At 40.5% G+C, this 17766-nt stretch overlaps 1 protein-coding gene across 3 annotated transcripts in view; it reads left to right on the top strand.

The window, feature by feature from the left end:
- MAP3K12 (mitogen-activated protein kinase kinase kinase 12) overlaps positions 1–10016 on the top strand; it is a 189517-nt gene extending 179501 nt beyond the window's left edge. For all 3 annotated transcript variants that reach the window (XM_073546222.1, XM_073546220.1, XM_073546221.1), the window contains exons 13-14: positions 186–459; positions 7400–10016. In XM_073546222.1, the coding sequence (XP_073402323.1) occupies positions 186–459; positions 7400–7474 (349 nt within the window). In that variant the 3' untranslated portion in view covers positions 7475–10016. The remainder of the gene's footprint in view (positions 1–185; positions 460–7399) is intronic.
- Positions 10017–17766: the final 7750 nt, after the last annotated feature.

Below are 17766 nucleotides of genomic sequence, written 5' to 3'. Positions count from 1 at the left end.
CATTGGCCATCATATAGGAACGATTGTACCTGGTCCTGCAGCTCAAGACAAAGAATGTTCTGAGCTGCAAAACCCTAGCACCCCCACAGATCATATGATGGCCCAATAAATAGAGAAGTCCTGGACATCCCCTTTAATTTCATTTCCATTAAACAGTCATTGATGGCATATTGTCTTCTGTGCAGGTGGCAGGCAGAGATGTCTCAACATCAATCTCCCAGCTCAGAAAACTTATCAGATGGTGAAGAAGGCAACACCACAGATCTCTCCCACAGCGTCACTCCAGATGTGCTCAGCACCAATACAGATGAACGCCCCGATGAGCGCTCCGAAGATCTTGTTTCTCAAAGCTCAGAACCTCCGCTGGACCTTCTGACCCAGTCTGATGGGCTCTCTGAGAAAGAAGCCGTTGTCCAGAAGGTGAAAACTCAGCTCAGCAATGAACAAACCGCAGGAGAAGTGAGATATGAATTTGTTAATTTGTGCACATATCCATACAGACAGTAACAAACACCTTTCACCTGCTCCTATTGAGGGTTTGGCCATAGAAGAGGAGGCAAAATCTGGAGAAGCTTTTTTTTACGTTGCACATAGTTATAGTTGCTTCTAAAAAAGGGCTAGAGTTTAACCCATCTGATGCTCTTTTTGTCAGAGATGTGAGGAAATTGCTTATCTTTTTTTTTTACTACATACAGTTCTGGGAAAAAGTATTATGCAGGTATGGAAAAAGTACTGCAAAGTAAGAATGCTTTCAAAAATAGATTTGTTAAAGTGAACCTGTCATCAGGTCAACAGTGGCCACTTTTTGCCTATATCTAATTCCTGCTGCTCCCTTGAGTATTCTGTTTTTGTTATGGTTTTCACATCCGCCACCCGGTTCCTGAGCTATGGGCCGTTTTATTTAGTGCTAATTTTTCTGGTCTTTACTATTGGGGTGTAGCTCACAGGGTAATAATGCAGAACAGCCTAATAACACATCCCCAGAGAATACTGTGAGACATGTCCCCTTGGTAAAGACCAGAAAAATTGACACAAGCCTCATATCTCTGGAACCGTGCAGCAAAATAAAATAAAAAAATAAAAAAGAATACTCAGGGAAGCAGCAGGAATAAAATAGGAGCAAATACTGGCGACTTTTGACTCAGTGACAAGTTCTCTTTAATAATTTATTTTCACCAATTAAATTGCACAGTGAATGAAGAAAAGAAAAATCTAAATTAGATCAATATTTGCCTTCAACACAACATCAATTCTTCTAGGATTAAAGTCAGATGTATGAGTAATCAATTATACCAAACAGATGATAATGATCATCATTTTCATATGTAGGTTGAAACACAGTTATTAACTGCTGTGTGAGTGGCTTTCAACTGGGTGATGAACGGTCAAACTCTGCTATGAAGATGAGGTTGTGGAAGACATGTCACACCATGGCAAGGCTGAGCCCAGCAAAAAGACACAAGATAATTGAAATTCATCAGAGAGGGCTCTCCCAGGCAAGGATTTCAGCACAAACTGGGGTTTCAAGATGTCTTGTTCAAGCTGTTTTGAAGAAACACCAAGAAAAGGGCAACACATGACGACAAAAAACCCCTTCAAAACAGCTTTAACAGCACATCTTGAAACTCCAGTCTTACCTGAAAGTTTCTCACCCAATTGTAAGCCTCCTATATTACACCACCGCTGTTTCTATTTCAGTTCATGACTGTGTTTAAACTACAGGGTGGGCCATTTATATGGATACACCTAAATAAAATGGGAATGGTTGGTGATATCAACTTCCTGTTTGTAACACATGGGTGGTGACCATGGTGGCCATTTTGAAGTCGGCCATTTTGGATCCAACTTTATTTTTACCAATGGGAAGAGGGTCATGTGACACATCAAACTTATAGAGAATTTCACAAGAAAAACAATGGTGGGCTTGGTTTTAACGTAACTGTATTCTTTCATGAGTTATTTACAAGTTTATGACCACTTTATTCCCCCTTAAAAATAGTCTGGGTGAAATGGTGGATGAGGATGAGGAAAAAGCCAATATGCTAAATGACTTTTTTTCAACAGTATTTACACAAGAAAATCCCATGATGGATAACGTGATCAGGGATAAAAATTCTTCGTTAAATGTCACCTGCTTAACCCAGCAGGAAGTACGGCGGCGTCTAAAAATCACTAAAATTGACAAATCCCCGGGCCCGGATGGGATACACCCCCGAATACTGCAGGAATTAAGCACAGTCATAGATAGACCATTATTTTTAATCTTTAAAGATTCCATAATAACAGGGTCTGTACCACAGGACTGGCGTATAGCAAATGTGGTGCCAATGTTTAAAAAGGGGACAAAAACTGAACTTGGAAATTATAGGCCAGTAAGTTTAACCTCAACTGTGGGTAAAATCCTGGAGGGTTTTCTAAGAGATACTATACTGGAGTATCTGGAGAAGAATAACCTTATGACCCAATATCAACATGGGTTTACAAGGGACCGTTCCTGTCAGACTAATCTGATAAGCTTTTATGAAGGGGTAAGTTCCGGACTGGACCAAGGGAATGCAGTGGACGTGGTGTACATGGACTTTTCAAAAGCTTTTGATACGGTGCCACACAAAAGGTTGATACATAAAATGAGAACAATGGGGATAGGGGAAAATATGTGTAGGTGGGTTAAGAGCTGGCTCAGGGATAGGAAACAAAGGGTGGTTATTAATGGAGCACACTCGGACTGGGTCACAGTTAGCAGTGGGGTACCACAGGGGTCAGTTTTGGGCCCGCTTCTTTTTAACATATTTATTAATGACCTTGTAGGGGGCATAGAGAGTAGAATTTCAATATTTGCAGATGACACTAAACTCTGCAGGGTAATCAATACAGAGGAGGACAATTTTATATTACAGGAGGATTTCTGTAAACTAGAAGCTTGGGCTGATAAATGGCAAATGAGCTTTAATGGGGATAAATGTAAGGTCATGCACTTGGGTAGAACGAACAAGATGTATAATTATGTGCTTAATTGTAAAACACTGGGCAAAACTGTCATTGAAAAAGACCTGGGTGTATGGGTGGACGACAAACTCACATTAAGCGGCCAGTGTCAGGCAGCTGCTGCAAAGGCAAATAAAATAATGGGATGCATTAAAAGAGGCATAGATGCTCATGAGGAGAACATAATTTTACCTCTATATAAGTCACTTGTGCGACCACACTTAGAATATTGTGTACAGTTCTGGTCTCCGGTGTATAAGAAAGACATAGCTGAACTGGAGCGGGTGCAGAGAAGAGCGACCAAGGTTATTAGGGAACCCTAGTTCCCTAATAAACCTAGTAGGGGGTCTGCAATACCAAGACAGGTTATTACACTTGGGGTTATTTAGTTTGGAGAATCGAAGGCTTAGGGGTGATCTTATTACAATGTATAAATATATGCGGGGACAATACCAAGACCTTTCTAATGATCTTTTTATTCTTAGACCTATGACGGGGACAAGGGGGCATCCTCTACGTCTGGAGGAAAGAAGGTTTAAGCATACTCACAGACGCGGATTCTTTACTGTAAGAGCAGTGAGACTATGGAACTCTCTGCCATATGATGTTGTAATGAGTGATTCCCTACTAAAATTTAAGAAGGGACTGGATGCCTTTCTTGGAAAGTATAATATTACAGGGTATATACACTAGTTACCTTAATATTGCGTTGATCCAGGGAGCTAGTCTGATTGCCGTATGTGGAGTCGGGAAGGAATTTTTTTCCCCAATGTGAAGCTTACTGTTGCCACATGGGTTTTTTTTGCCTTCCTCTGGATCAACATGTTAGGGCAAGTTAGGATAGGATATGGGTTGAACTAGATGGACTTAAAGTCTCCCTTCAACCTTAATAACTATGTTACTTATAAAATGTGTTCAAATTGCTGCCCATTGTGTTGGATTGTCAATGCAACCCTCTTCTCCCACTCTTGACACACTGATAGCAACACCGCAGAAGAAATGCTAGTCTAAGGGGGTCAGATTCCTTGTAGGAATGCTCGGACCTGACACCCATAATGTGGTGGTGCACCATCTTGCTGGAAAAACTCAGGGAACGTGCCATCTTCAGTGCATAAAGAGGGCGACACATCATCATGTAGCATTTTCAGATTTCCAGTGGTATTGAGGTTTTCATTGATGAAGAATGGCCCCACTATCTGTGTACCCCATATACCACACCGTACCATCAATTATGGGTATCAGGTCCGAGCATTCCTACATGAACAGTTTCCTGGAAAGTGGAATGGACGTTGTGGGCCAGTTGAATGGCTACCAAGGTCTCCTGATCTGACCCCCTTACACTTTAATCGTTGGGGTCATCTGAAGGCAATTGTCTATGCTGTGAAGATACAAGATGTGCAGCTTCTGAAACAACGGATACTGGAAGCCTGTGCTAGCAGTTCTTCTGCGGTGTTGCTATTAGTGTGTCAAGAGTGGGAGAAGAGGGTTGCATTGACAATCCAACACTTTGGACAGATTTTACAAGCGGTCATAAACTTGTAAATAACTCATGAAAGAATAAAGGAATAAAGTTACATTACAACCAAGCACACCATTGTTCTTCTTGTGAAATTCTCAATAAGTTTGTTGTGTCACATGACCCTCTTCCCATTGAATAAAATAAAGTTGGATCTAAAATGACCGACTTCAAAATGGCCGCCATGGTCACTACCCATCTTAAAAAGTTTCTCCCCTCCCATATACTAATGTGCCACAAACAGGAAGTTGATATCACCAACCATTCACATTTTATTTAGGTGTATCCATTAAATGGCCCACCCAGTACATAAGAAAATGATGTTCGTTTCACCTGTTTGGTATAATTGGTTATTCATACACCTGACTATAAACTTAACAAATCCATGACATTTTGTAGTGTACCTAGAAGAATTGATAATATTTTGATTAAAAAGGGATCTTTTCTACACCTGCCTAAAAGTTTTGCACAGTACTGTAAGCAACATGTCAACTGAACTGTCCAAAGGGGAACGTGACACTTATCTGATGCCCTCAGCCAACTTCAGCTTAGCGCATAACCCTGTCACTATGTGTGACAAAAATACGTCATTGAAACTACTTCACTGCTATCCAGTGGAGGGCTGCTCCAGAACAATTCCACCTAGTGTTTGTAAAAACGACCTTACAAAACTAGGAAAAATCATTCAGTATAAAGTGAAAAAAAATTCAGATCCTAATGGCTCCTCTGCTCTCCGCTGTATGAATATGAACATGATTATATCTGGGCTTGAATGCAGAGATAATGTGGGTTGTCATACATCTTCAATAGCTGTTTCTCCCAAACAGTCCATGCACATGCAGACTTCTCAATGGGGAGAGGGCAAGAAGCTGATGCCAGAACCTCTGCGAGTAACTTACAGTTGTGCTCAAAAGTTTACATACCCCAGCAAAATTTTTGCTTTCTTGGCCTTTTTTCAGAATGATCAGGGTCATTTGGATGTTTTGGGTTGTCATTATAATTTAAAAAGAGAAAACACAGTAGTTTGACCATAAATGGCTTCACCCAACCACTAACCATGAGTGGAGGAAACATTTTGGTTTTGTCATTCATATTGTCTGAAAAAAGGCCAAGAAAGGAAAAATTCTGCTGGGGTATGTAAACTTTTGAGCACAACTGTGTGTCTCTTCAGAACAAAGGGAGTGTTGGCCAGACATATAAAGAGAACATTTGCATTAAATATGTAATGTTTTTATTTGGTTTAAATGCTGATTTTCTCCTAAATCTGCTGTTTTTTTTTTTTGCTCCTCTGCCTCTCCATTCATGAGCTACTGCTTCTCTCTTCCTATTTTTGCTGTATTTTTTCTGAATGTAAATCTAGTGTTAGCTAGTGAATCATGGTCCTTAAAGGGAACCTATCACCTCTTTTTTGGCCTACCAGCTAAAAATATCATTTAATTGAGTGTCAGCTATTCGTTCCACAATTAATTCTGAAACCCAGTTGTGCGCATGCAATGTACTGCTTTTCGGCTTTGCCCACAGTTAGACAAAGCATACTGCGCACGCGCGAGATCCCATTTGAATGTGCACGCGCAAAATCTCTACGCGATCTGCTATCTTCACGGCAAGGAATGCATACAGCAAGCCGAGGAGGGGTGGAGTGAGGGAACCGAAGCAACGCCCATCGGACCGGACCGCACCGAACACATTACCATACTTCGCCATACAGCGGAGGAGCAAAACACAACGTTTTTATGCGTGATACATGGGGAGTCAGGGGGTTTCAGAATTAGTTGTGCAATGCATAGCTGACATTCAGTTAACTGATATTTTTAGCTGGTAGGCCAAAAAAGAGGTGAAAAGTTCCCTTTAAAGTGGTTGTCTCAAGAACAAAGTACCGTACATTTAGTCATTAGATATTGGAATAATAATAATTTCCACAATTGGATGTGTTAAAATTTTTTCCTGTGCTGAGATAATCTTATAAATGTGCCCCTGCTGTGTACTGTGTAATGGCTGTGTCTGACCGTACAGGGACATGGTCTGATCATACCACAGCTCCTGGGCAGGGGAGGAAGCAAAAGAGAGGATACAGACAGGACAGCATGGGATCACAGTTGATTCTTTGAGTGAGATAAAACGTTTCCTTGTCTGTTTAAAAATATGTTTTATGTCACAGAATGAATACCATTCTGTCCTGTCTGTATACTCTTTTTTTTTTCCTCCCCTTGGCCAGGAGCTGTGGTATGATCAGACCATGTCCCTGCAAGGTTAGACACAGCCATTACACAGTACACAGCAGGGGCACATTTATAAGATTATCTCAGCACAGGAACATTTTTTTAACACATCCAAGGGTGGAAATTATTTTTATTATTTTTATTCCAAGGTCTATTGATTAAAATGTACATTGTTCATGGTACAACATCTTTAACTCTTCTCTGATGTCATCTTTGTGAAGATCATGCCCCCTTGGCTAACAATATTAAATTTACATGCAAGGAAGAGCGGAGGTCATATGTCAGAAACGGAAAGGTGCAGAAGCAAAAAGGAACAGCAGCATTCGAACAGGTATAAGAAAAATGTATATTTATTTCAAGAGACGGGTCACGGCACATTGGGCGGTCAGCCGGTCCCGCTGAAACGGATGCATTCAGCCTACATTAGTTTCATGCTGATGGCCATCTTTTTTATATTTTTCTAAAATAATAGAGAACTACCAGAGAGGCACAATGGTTCATTAGGGAAGTCTAGTTTGTATTATGTTTGCTTTTTACGATGCATGAATAACAAGACAGTTGAGGGTGACCTCGATGTAAGTGACCCTTCAACAAAACATATCACATGCAAATAAATAGAAGCTTGGTGACTTCAATGGGAAAGAAACCATATAATAGTAACTCCTTTTTCTTTTTACAGAATGTTGGCCTGTACGATGACTCCGACTGTGACAGCACCGAACTTGACCATTCGCTGGCTGCGACGACTTCGTGATGCCAGAGTAAAGATACCTCCTGACTGTATATAGAGGAAATATTTATATAAATATAATCTATAAATATAATACATAATATGTGAATAGACTGAGCCACACCCCAGACCTACACTTCCCGACCTCTCACACCCAATGACGACACACACAATCTCCGCTCACTTAGCAGGGGATCAAGGTTTGGATGCACTGGAAATATTAGCCTGCACGTCAAAGCGGAGACTATTACCGTATGTCGTAATCCCGTCTGTTTTGCAAAGGCAGGCGAGAAGATAAAGGGCACAGAATGAAATAATTGTCTCCTTTCTGCAAACACCTGCAGGGGGTGGTGTGATATAATCTCACTAATTACCTCCAGTCCTCATTGAACCACATAGCGGGTCTTTAGATTGTCACTGTGCAAGCTGAGATGGTTCAGTCACTGTGTATCTTGTTTTAAAGCACCACAATCCCTACAATACAGGCTGATCCAAAACAAGAAGTCAACTCGTAACATTCACAAATTTTCCCAGTTGTGCTTTTGAGATCTAGAGCCAAGTTTCTTCATTTTCTATTGAACCTGGATGTCCCATGTGGCCCTCAGAGAATAGGGACTAAGCTTGGTAATGGATACCACTTGGGTGTAGTGTGCACTGGGTCCAAGGATAACATGCTCACTTCGGGGTGGGTTCCACTTTGGTCCACCTAAGGAATGAAAAGTGCAAAAGTGTCCCAGTCACTACCTATAAGATATATTACTGTTTCATTGTGGAGCACATACAGTAATATTTTGGTCTACAGACCTTTTTCAAGGTGTCAAAGCTTAATATCTAGTTTCAGTAGAGTATCACAAAATTCACACACTCCAGACTGTAAAGGGAGTTAGTGGACAATATTCCGCGCTGCCGGCAGAATGGAGACGTATGTCCCAGTATGGTACAGTAAGGTGGAGTTTTATTTCAACGCGTTTCGAAGTATATAACTTCTTCTTCAGGAAAAACCACAGGCATCAAAAGTCACACACTTCAAGTACCATGATTAAACATTCCAATGTGATTTAAGTAATAATCACAAGCCTACGGCAGGTACCTTCATTAGGTATAGCCTCACACACAATAATGGGCCCCAACAGTCCAGCAGAAGAAAACTAGGGTGTAGTTCTAAAGCCCCCATCACACACAGCGAGTACACTAGCGAGATCGCTGCTGAGTCACAAGTTGTGTAACGCAACAACGACCTCAGCAGCGATCTCGCTACGTTTGACAGGTAGCAGCGACCAGGCCCCTGCTGTGAATCGCCGGTCATGTCGGAATGCCCTGGACATTTTTTTGGTCGTTGAGGTCCCGCTGGGAAGCATGCATCGGTGTGTTTGACACCTTTTACCAACGACCTCGTCAGCGACTCAGAAGCAAGACACATGGCGTGACATCGTTACAAAGGTCGCTACGGGTCGCCGGATCGTTGCTGCTTCGTTGGGAGGATCTGACTGTTTGACATCTCACCAGCGACCACATAGCGATGCAGCAACGATCCTTATCAGGTCGTATCGTTGTCGGGATCGTTGTAGCGTCGTTATGTGTGACGCGGCCTTTATGGCTTGATTCACAAGTAACACATTAGCTGTTACTGATGTTACCTCTTGGGCTTGAGCCTAAGAATCATATGCTCTAGTTGTCCCCAGATGCACACTCCGCATGTGCCATCGTTTTTTTTTTCCTTCATTTTTGAGTTCTTAGCCATCTAAATGTAAATTTGTGAATGTTATTGGATAATTTGCCATAAAAGGTAACCTGTATTTTAGGATTAGCGAGTCCTTTAAATTTCCAACCAACTGATTGATTACTGTATGTTAAGTGCAGAGATTTAACTCTGCATTTTAAAGTCTTCAGAATTTCAAGGTCTCTTGTGACGAACAATATGCTAGAATTATGTTCTCGACAGTAGAAATGCGCTGTAATTTAATGGAGTTTAAGTTGGACGTGTAATCATTGGAGCTTAGTCACTAGTGGCAGGCGCAGAATAGAACTTTACATTTACTATGCGATTATAGGGCATAGAGAGTACATTTTTGAACCGCTCGTAGTTTGCGGTGGAGTGCTATTTGGGGTTCGGTAATGGGTTTTTCATTTGTACAAAACGTCACTCCTTTAAAACCGTATTGTTCTTAGGTCAGACATTCTATGCTGATAAATGTCTTAATATATCCTCATAGAAGTTGCAGCTGTTTTTGGGATCCAGAGCTCCATAAGGACCCCGTCACACATAGCAATCTCGCTAGCGAGATCGCTGCTGAGTCACCACTTTTGTGACACAACAGCGATCTCACCAGCGAGATCGCTGTGTGTGACAGCGATCAGCGACCGGCCCCCTGCCAGTATCGCTGATCGCTGCAAGAAACCTCTAGACATTTCTTTCGTCGCTGATCTCCCGCTGGCCAGCACGCATCGCTGCGTGTGACAGGCGGGAGACCAGCGATCAGCTGTAAAATAATAAAAAAAATAAAAAATATTGTTATTATTCTCACCTTCCTGCGTCCAGCGCAGCATTTCTGCCTCTCTCCACGCTCCGGTCCCAGTAATCCTTTGCAAGAATGACCGCTAGACTTCGCGATCCCGCGAGAACGGACGTCATCGCGGTAATTCTCGCAAAGGATTACTGGGACCGGAGCGTGGAGAGAGGCGGGAATGCTGCGCGGGACGTCGGAAGGTGAGAATAACAATATTTTTTATTTTAATTCTATTTTTGACATGAATATGGCATCAGCGCTAACGAACACAGCGATGCCGCGCGCTCGGCGTCGCTGTGCTAATCGCTGGTTAAGCTGTCTGTGTGACAGCTCATCATCGATCACATAGCGACTTACCAGCGATCCTGACACGTTGATATCGTTGTCGGGATCGCTGGTAAGTTGCTATGTGTGACTCCAGCTTAACTCCCACATAGACATACTGTAGCTTTAAATGATAAAGATCGTAATATGATAAAGGCCTTGCAGTTTTTTCAAGGGGTAACAATAGCTTCGACGTTTGCATCCGTTCACAGGACATTACATGCCGATCAGCTGCTTGTTTAGTGATGGGTGGTCAATTAATAACCTGTTTACACAGACGGACCCCATTTCAGATATGCACTGAATGATCAGTAATAGATTGTTCAGTTCATATAGGCGGCAATTGTTCTTCGCAGCACTGTTTACACAGGACAATGCACTACTGACAACGATGATCGTTTGGGCAAACCAGAAGATCATTTCACCCGACAAACCAGCATTTTGCTCATTCATTCATTGATCAGCAGCTTGTATAGACTACAATCATCAGGAAATAAGCGTTCCTAGATTGATAATTGTGCAGTGCAAATGCACTTTTTCTGCTTACTGTATTATTAGGGCATGTTCATATTTCTGTTGGCATTTTTCATTTTTTTGTTCCGTCATCGAAACAGAAACCTGAAAAATGTCTGAGACTTATTGAGTACAAAGTATTAACAGTTTAAAGTAAGCTCCTCATTGTGGCAGCAGCAAAAAATCACAGTATCATTTTGCTTTTTTATGTATTCAGAGGATCAATTTAAGATAAGATAATCCTTTAATCGTCCCACCATGGGGAAATTCAGAGTTCAAATTTGGAACTCTTTATGAGAAAAAATCATGTCTGAATGTTAGGATATATTAAGAAATTAATCAGCACTGAATTCTGGGCCTATTTCATTATAAAAAATATATATAAAAAATAGATTGACTATGTAGATGCAAATTTGTCTGTTGTAAATCATATATTCCCATAATGATGCAAAATACTTTTTGAACTGTTTATTGTATTGTAGTAAATTCATCTATATTAAAGGGGTGTTCTCAAGTTCTTAAATTTCTTTAATTAGGGAGACAGCATCAAAATAAGCAAGTTTGCAATTGACTTGCTTTTTCTTTCTGCTCTAATTCTGTTTGCAATGACAGCTTTTATCTTTTATAGAGTACAGCTGGTCTCAGTGGAGTTTGTCCTCCAGACTCTGACCAAGAGCAGTAGTTACATTATAGTATAGAGGTCAACTTTTCACATCCCGGTCACCTCTCTCCAGCCCATTGATTTCTATACAGCAGTTAGCTACATACCTCCCTCCCCCTTCCTCTCATCTTCTGAAGAGATGCAGTTATAAATCACCAGCTCGCAACTTTCAGAGCTGGCTCCCTGCTCTCTTCTCGCTGTCCAGAGACGCCCTGTTATCTCATAATATATGATAGCAGTGTAGAATTCAGAACAAACCACTGATAAAAAAAATGTGTTACAGCAGAACTTGTGTTCAGCTTTATACTTCTACTAATACTACAATTTCACTATTTACCAGAGCTGTCACTCAAGGAGGAGAGCCCATCCTGCTAGAAACCATGAAGCAAGTAGATTGTAAGGAGATTGCAGAGCTTTGATTTGCTCAAGAGTTGTTCTTGAGAATACCCCTTCAATGTGAATTGGGAGGACTAATCTAAAAGTCAGTTGTGCACTGTGCACATTTTACCATTAGTGACTAAGCTCCTATGTTGTGAGCCGTATCACAGAAGGCTTCGAAGCACCAGTATGACTTGTACTTTACATATCACCCCTGCTTCTAAGGGGAGTTATACCAATAGGATTCAATAAGAGATTGACATTAAGGAATTAATCTAAAAGGCTTTGAATGTAAACGCATGTGAATACACCATGAAAAGGTGTCTTGTAACATTCACATGAGATTATCTAATCTCACCTACTGAATAAGGATAGATAACATGATGTAAATTAAAACTGTATTTCTTTTGGGGGGGATGATACAACCTGGGTATGTCATGTAGTAAGTGTAAAAATATGTCCCTTTACTCCAGTGGATGTTAATCTTAACTTCTTAAAGGTTTCTTAAAGTGTACATATCTCCTGCATAGAGTGGGTGCATGCTTATTGTGTGCTTTTGCCATATTCTAACCTGGTGATACACTGAGATTCAGTCTTCCTATTGAATTGGTTAGCTTTCATACGATCAGTTGCACCAAAGGGCTTTCTACCAGTTTATGCAGGTTCCATTGCTTCTTTGTCTTGTTGCATGACCTGCCCAAGATTGGCTTCCCTGTGGATCTGTAAAATGCTATCATGTACACAAGCCTATATGTGTCATCTGCAGAACACCTATACCAAAGCAAGAGGTGATTGTCATTTGTGGCATGATAACACAATTCACTAATTCTATTGCCATATTACCTACCGTACTTTACTCTGTCATGCAGGAGGGTCGCTTGTGGGTTCCAGGAGTGTCACCATTAAGCCATTTCAACCAGTATGTAAAGATATAGGACAGCAAACTGTATCTTTGTCCAAGGAATAGAGAATCCTAGCTACGACACTGCATTATGGTATGGCAATACTAGAGTGGTTAGAGATCCAAATCACAAAAAAAACGCTAAGAAACATACTCTAATTTTTCTACTACATTTGTGGTTTATATTGGTAAATCTACTTATGATAAGGGCTTTTTCAGATATATACTCAGCGTAAAATCCAACTCGTGCCAGATGGTCACTTATGTACTGGCATTGGATCATCGGCAATATGTCTCTACCGGTCAGGCCATTTAGTGGCGTCTAACTTGTTCGGGGATACTCACTATGGGTTGCTTGAACAGTATTTTAGATAGAGCTCAAAGAACCAAAGTTTTGATCACTAATCACTAAAGAGGATCTCCAATGCTCAGGTTTTAGTTCTATAGAGGGATGTCTTAAGGTACTGTCACACTTAGCGATGCACCAGCAATCCCGACCAGCGATATGACGCGGTCAGGATCGCTGGTGCATCGCTAAGTGGTCGCTAGTGAGCTGCCACACAGGCAGATCTCACCAGCGACATCGCAGGGGTCGGGGGTCGCTACTTACCTGTCACACTAGGCGATCCTGACGTCCTCCCGCCCGGCTCCACGCTCGTCGCTCGTCTCTCCACAGGAAGCGCCGCAGGAAGCTGACGATGAGAAACAGTCCTGGACGTTCTCGCGCGATCAGCGATAACCAGCGGGGGAGCGGGTCGTAGGTAAGTATCACACACACAGCGATATCGCTAGCAATATCACTATAACGTCACAAGTTATAGCAATATTGCTAGCGATATCGCTTATTGTGACAGGCCCTTTACACTGGAAGAATTTCCACGGTCTAGGAACTCTCTTAGATTGGGTAGAATTGTCCTATTCCCAAATGTTTGGACCATAAAAACAAGATGAGCTTAAATAGCCCCAATTCTGTATTTATGCATGAATACTGGAACTGCTCTTTGACCCCCAAGTGGCTCCCTACTATATCCTACTATAGATTTATAGGCAGAGAGCTTCCTACACAGATCACTGCCTCAGATTAATTTTGTGCTGATATAGGTAAATATGTGATTGTTACAAGCATGACTTTTATATAAAACTGAAATGGACCTTATGTCTTATCAGTCCTATAAAGTGTCCTACAAGTCACTGTGTACAGTAGACATCTTTTGACAAACTCCCATTGGTGCTATGCTCTGTAAACCAGCCTTGCATTAAACCACTCATCGAGATCCATTTTTTCCCTAGATAACTTTACTCTCATGGACATGAACTATTTAGCCCTGGGTACAGGGACTTTTCGTAGACTGGACAAAAATTGTTTTTAATGGCATATACTGTAGATACTGATCATAAATGCATTCTAATGAATATTGTGGCACAGCAATAAATGAAGGAAAATTACAATGGCCAGCTGCTTATTACACGACGTTACATTTCCAAGTAATTAATACAATATTTGACTAATGTCAATGTTCATTCCTCTGAGATCATTGAGACAAGAAGATACATACTTGTCTCTCCATTCCTAGACTCCCTTTTGACTTTGGCTTAATAAACAACCAACTTTTTCTATTCAAACTCTAAACTCCCAAAGCTCTGCCTAAAAAAACTACGGCAGCTTTGTACGTTGTAATTTACCTCTCATGTTTGTACTTCTGGTAGTAATTCCCAATAGATGTTGTTTGGGTTTAGGGATTCTCCGTGAGGCATTTATGCAGGAACTTGGTTACAGAGCAGTTTTCTGCAAAGGGTGCTAGAGGAAGCAGATATTCAAGGTGCTTTGTGTCACTTGTATAAGTGTCCATAGATGAGTTTTAATTTTTATATACAGGGGAAGTAAGCGCAAAGATGCATATTGGGTATATTCACATGAAGTGGTTGTGATTTTTATTAGGACGACAGCATGAACCACTATATCTAAATATACTCAAAGATCACAATGAGAGATTGCATCAAACATGATCATCAAGTAATGTATAGAGCATTTTATTGAGTAAGTGGAAAATTAGATGGGACGTACAATACCACACCTTGTGACATTTGGTTATTTTTTATTAAAAGGGTTCTCTGATAGTAGAAGCATAAAATAAAGAGAATGGAATGTCATTATAAACAAATTTCTTAATAACTTTAATTAGCAAATCACATTAGTTTTATCTACTACTCGAAAGGTTGCTTACACTGCAGTAAATTCAGTCCTCATCTAATTTCTCATTGGATTTATTCTGATGGAATATAGGCTGAACTGGATGGACAATTGTCTTTTTTCGGCCTTGCTAACTATGTTACAAGCCCGATACCAGGGGTGCTGAGGTAACAAGAGGCTGCTCACACTGCTGTCCATCCTGTGTTTCTGATCTAATACTGGAGGCACCAGCAGTGCTGAGATAAAAAGAGGCTGCTCACACTGCTGTCCATCCTGTGTTTCTGATCTAATACTGGAGGCACCAGCAGTGCTGAGGTAAGGCGAGGCTGCTCACAATGCTGTCCATCCTGTGTTTCTAATCTAATACTGGAGTTATTAGGAATGCTGAGGTAAGAAGAGGCTGCACACACTGCTGACCATCCTGTGTTCTCATCTTACTGGAGACACCAGTAGTGCTGAGGTAAGGCGAGGCTGCTCAAACTGCTGTCCATCCTGTGTTTCTGATCTAATACTTGAGACACCAGCAGTGCTGAGGTAAGGCGAGGCTGCTCACACTGCTGTCCATCCTGTGTTTCTAATCTAATACTGTAGGCATCAGCAGTGCTGAGGTATAAAGACGCTGCTCACACTGCTGTCCATCCTGTGTTTCTGATCTAATACTGGAGATATTAGGAATGCTGAGATAAGATGAGGCTGCTCACACTGCTGTCCATCCTGTGTTTCTGATCTAATACTGGAGATATTAGGAATGCTGAGATAAGACAGGCCTGCTCACACTGCTGTCCAGGGGCGCTGAAGTAAAAAAAGAAAAAAAAAAAAGAGTTCTCACATTTCTGTCCACCCTGCCTATCTGATTGAACACTAGAGATAACAAGAAGCCACCCCCCCTGTCATTTGAGCTAATATTGGAGATATCAGGGGTGTTGCAGTAAAAGGAGGCTTTCTGAATACTGGACATAATGATGTAAAGAACCAATAATAAATACTGTCAATCTAACTCCAGGTTAAAGCATCTACTGAGTATTCAGAAAGTCAGGGTGGACAGCAGTATGAGCAGCATTTCGTGACCTAAGCACCACTGGTATGTCCAGTATTTGATCAGATAGACAAGAAGGACACCACTGTGACCAGTCTCTATTTACCACAGCACCACTGGTATCTCCAGTATTAAATCAGATAAGCAGGGTAGACAGCAGTGCAAGCAGCCTCTACTTACCTCAGCCCCTCTGGTATCTCCAGGAATAGAACAGGCATCTGTGAGCATGTTCTTCCTACTGCACATACTCATAGGCAACAGTTCTACTAAATTTCTAGTATAGGTTTCTGTCAGTGTAACAAGACGGCGGCATTTTGATGTACTATAGTGGTTAGTTTTCTAGACAATACACAAGTAATTTGCTAATTAATAGGTATAAAGAATTTACTTTTTTTTCTATTCCAAGAGAACCCTTTTAGTAGTAATAGAAATTGAAACCTAATTCAATTGAACAACAAATTCCATTACTTTCTATGCAGTTGTTGGAATTTGAGATACCAATCCTTGATGATGGAACCTTGTTTGGCGATTATGTGCCAGGCCAGGTATAAATTAAGCTCAATGCCGCTGTAGTTTATTGTAATGCATTCTGTCACTAGGGGCCAAATGCATAATGAGGAGTCCCCTATTAGAACTCACATAATATTCAATGAGATGGCATCTTGCTAGCCTCTACAGGAGAAGGCAGAACATGTATCCTGTGGTCTTAAAACACACAAGAGAATAATGGGAAATTATTAGGTTATTATAATTATTTAAACATACATTGCATCTCATAATAATAAAGTGGATGTCGTGATCAAAAATGTTAGGCTTAGGGGGACCACCAGAGTGTTGATGCTGGAGTGGGGGTAATTAAAAAAAAAAACACAAATCAAAAGAATCAGTATGTGCTTTGTTAAACACAAATCCTTTGCTTAGTCCATTTTTTTAAAATCCCAGTCGACCCCTTTAATGCATGGGGTATTTCGGAGTGCTTCATTGGTCTATTTATTTCTGGCAGCCAAGAGTTAATGAAACCTAATAAAAGTTTAGCATTCTACCAACAAAGGTTGCATTCAGACTAAGGTTTGGGAGATCTGTTCTTTCTTTTTTTAATCAAAAATAATGATGAATGAGCGAAGGGAAGAAGCAAAATATTCTCAAAGGAAAAATTCAGAATAAAATGTCCTTAAAACTTGTCAACATATATATTTGGGATTTTTGGATTCATAGCCATAGTTACCGGGATTGTTTGTCACCTTGTACAATATATGATTCTGTGACAGTAAAGATCTTAAAATCTCGATGGGACAATTATTGGTAGAAGTGGTCACGTTTATTTGGACAGCATATAAAATTATAGCAGATAAATCAATTGTCACTTTATGGTTTTAGTTTAGACCTATCCAATCATTACTTCTGTAGATCTTTGGATGGATTTAAAACAAATCTAAATTTTAAGCTTAAGACAAGAATTAATTTTAAGGGACGTGGTACAAAATCCCCCAAAAAAGGCTTTCTTGACTCAATCTATAATGATTGCTTATCAGACCAAGAGAGAAAATTGCATTTTATTACTGGATATCAAGATGTATAGAACGCGATGGGAAACCTGAGATGTCCACTATAGGTTACAGATTGTTGGGGAGAAATCCTAAATTTTCATTCTAGGATAAACTATTAAGATTGTTAAATATTAAAAATCTATTTAATCAACTTTATTTTAAATTATTTAAATAGATATTTTTATTTTATTTAATATATTTAATTTATTAATGTTTGCTGCATTTTAACCTTAAACGGGTTTTCTTTTTTTTTTATTA

Source organism: Dendrobates tinctorius, unplaced genomic scaffold, assembly GCF_039654945.1.
Source record: "Dendrobates tinctorius isolate UK_male_01 unplaced genomic scaffold, ASM3965494v1 ptg000145l, whole genome shotgun sequence".
NCBI lineage: Eukaryota > Metazoa > Chordata > Amphibia > Anura > Dendrobatidae > Dendrobates > Dendrobates tinctorius.
The sequence above is the reverse complement of the archived record's forward strand: the minus strand, read 5'-3'. Positions and strand labels throughout refer to the sequence as shown.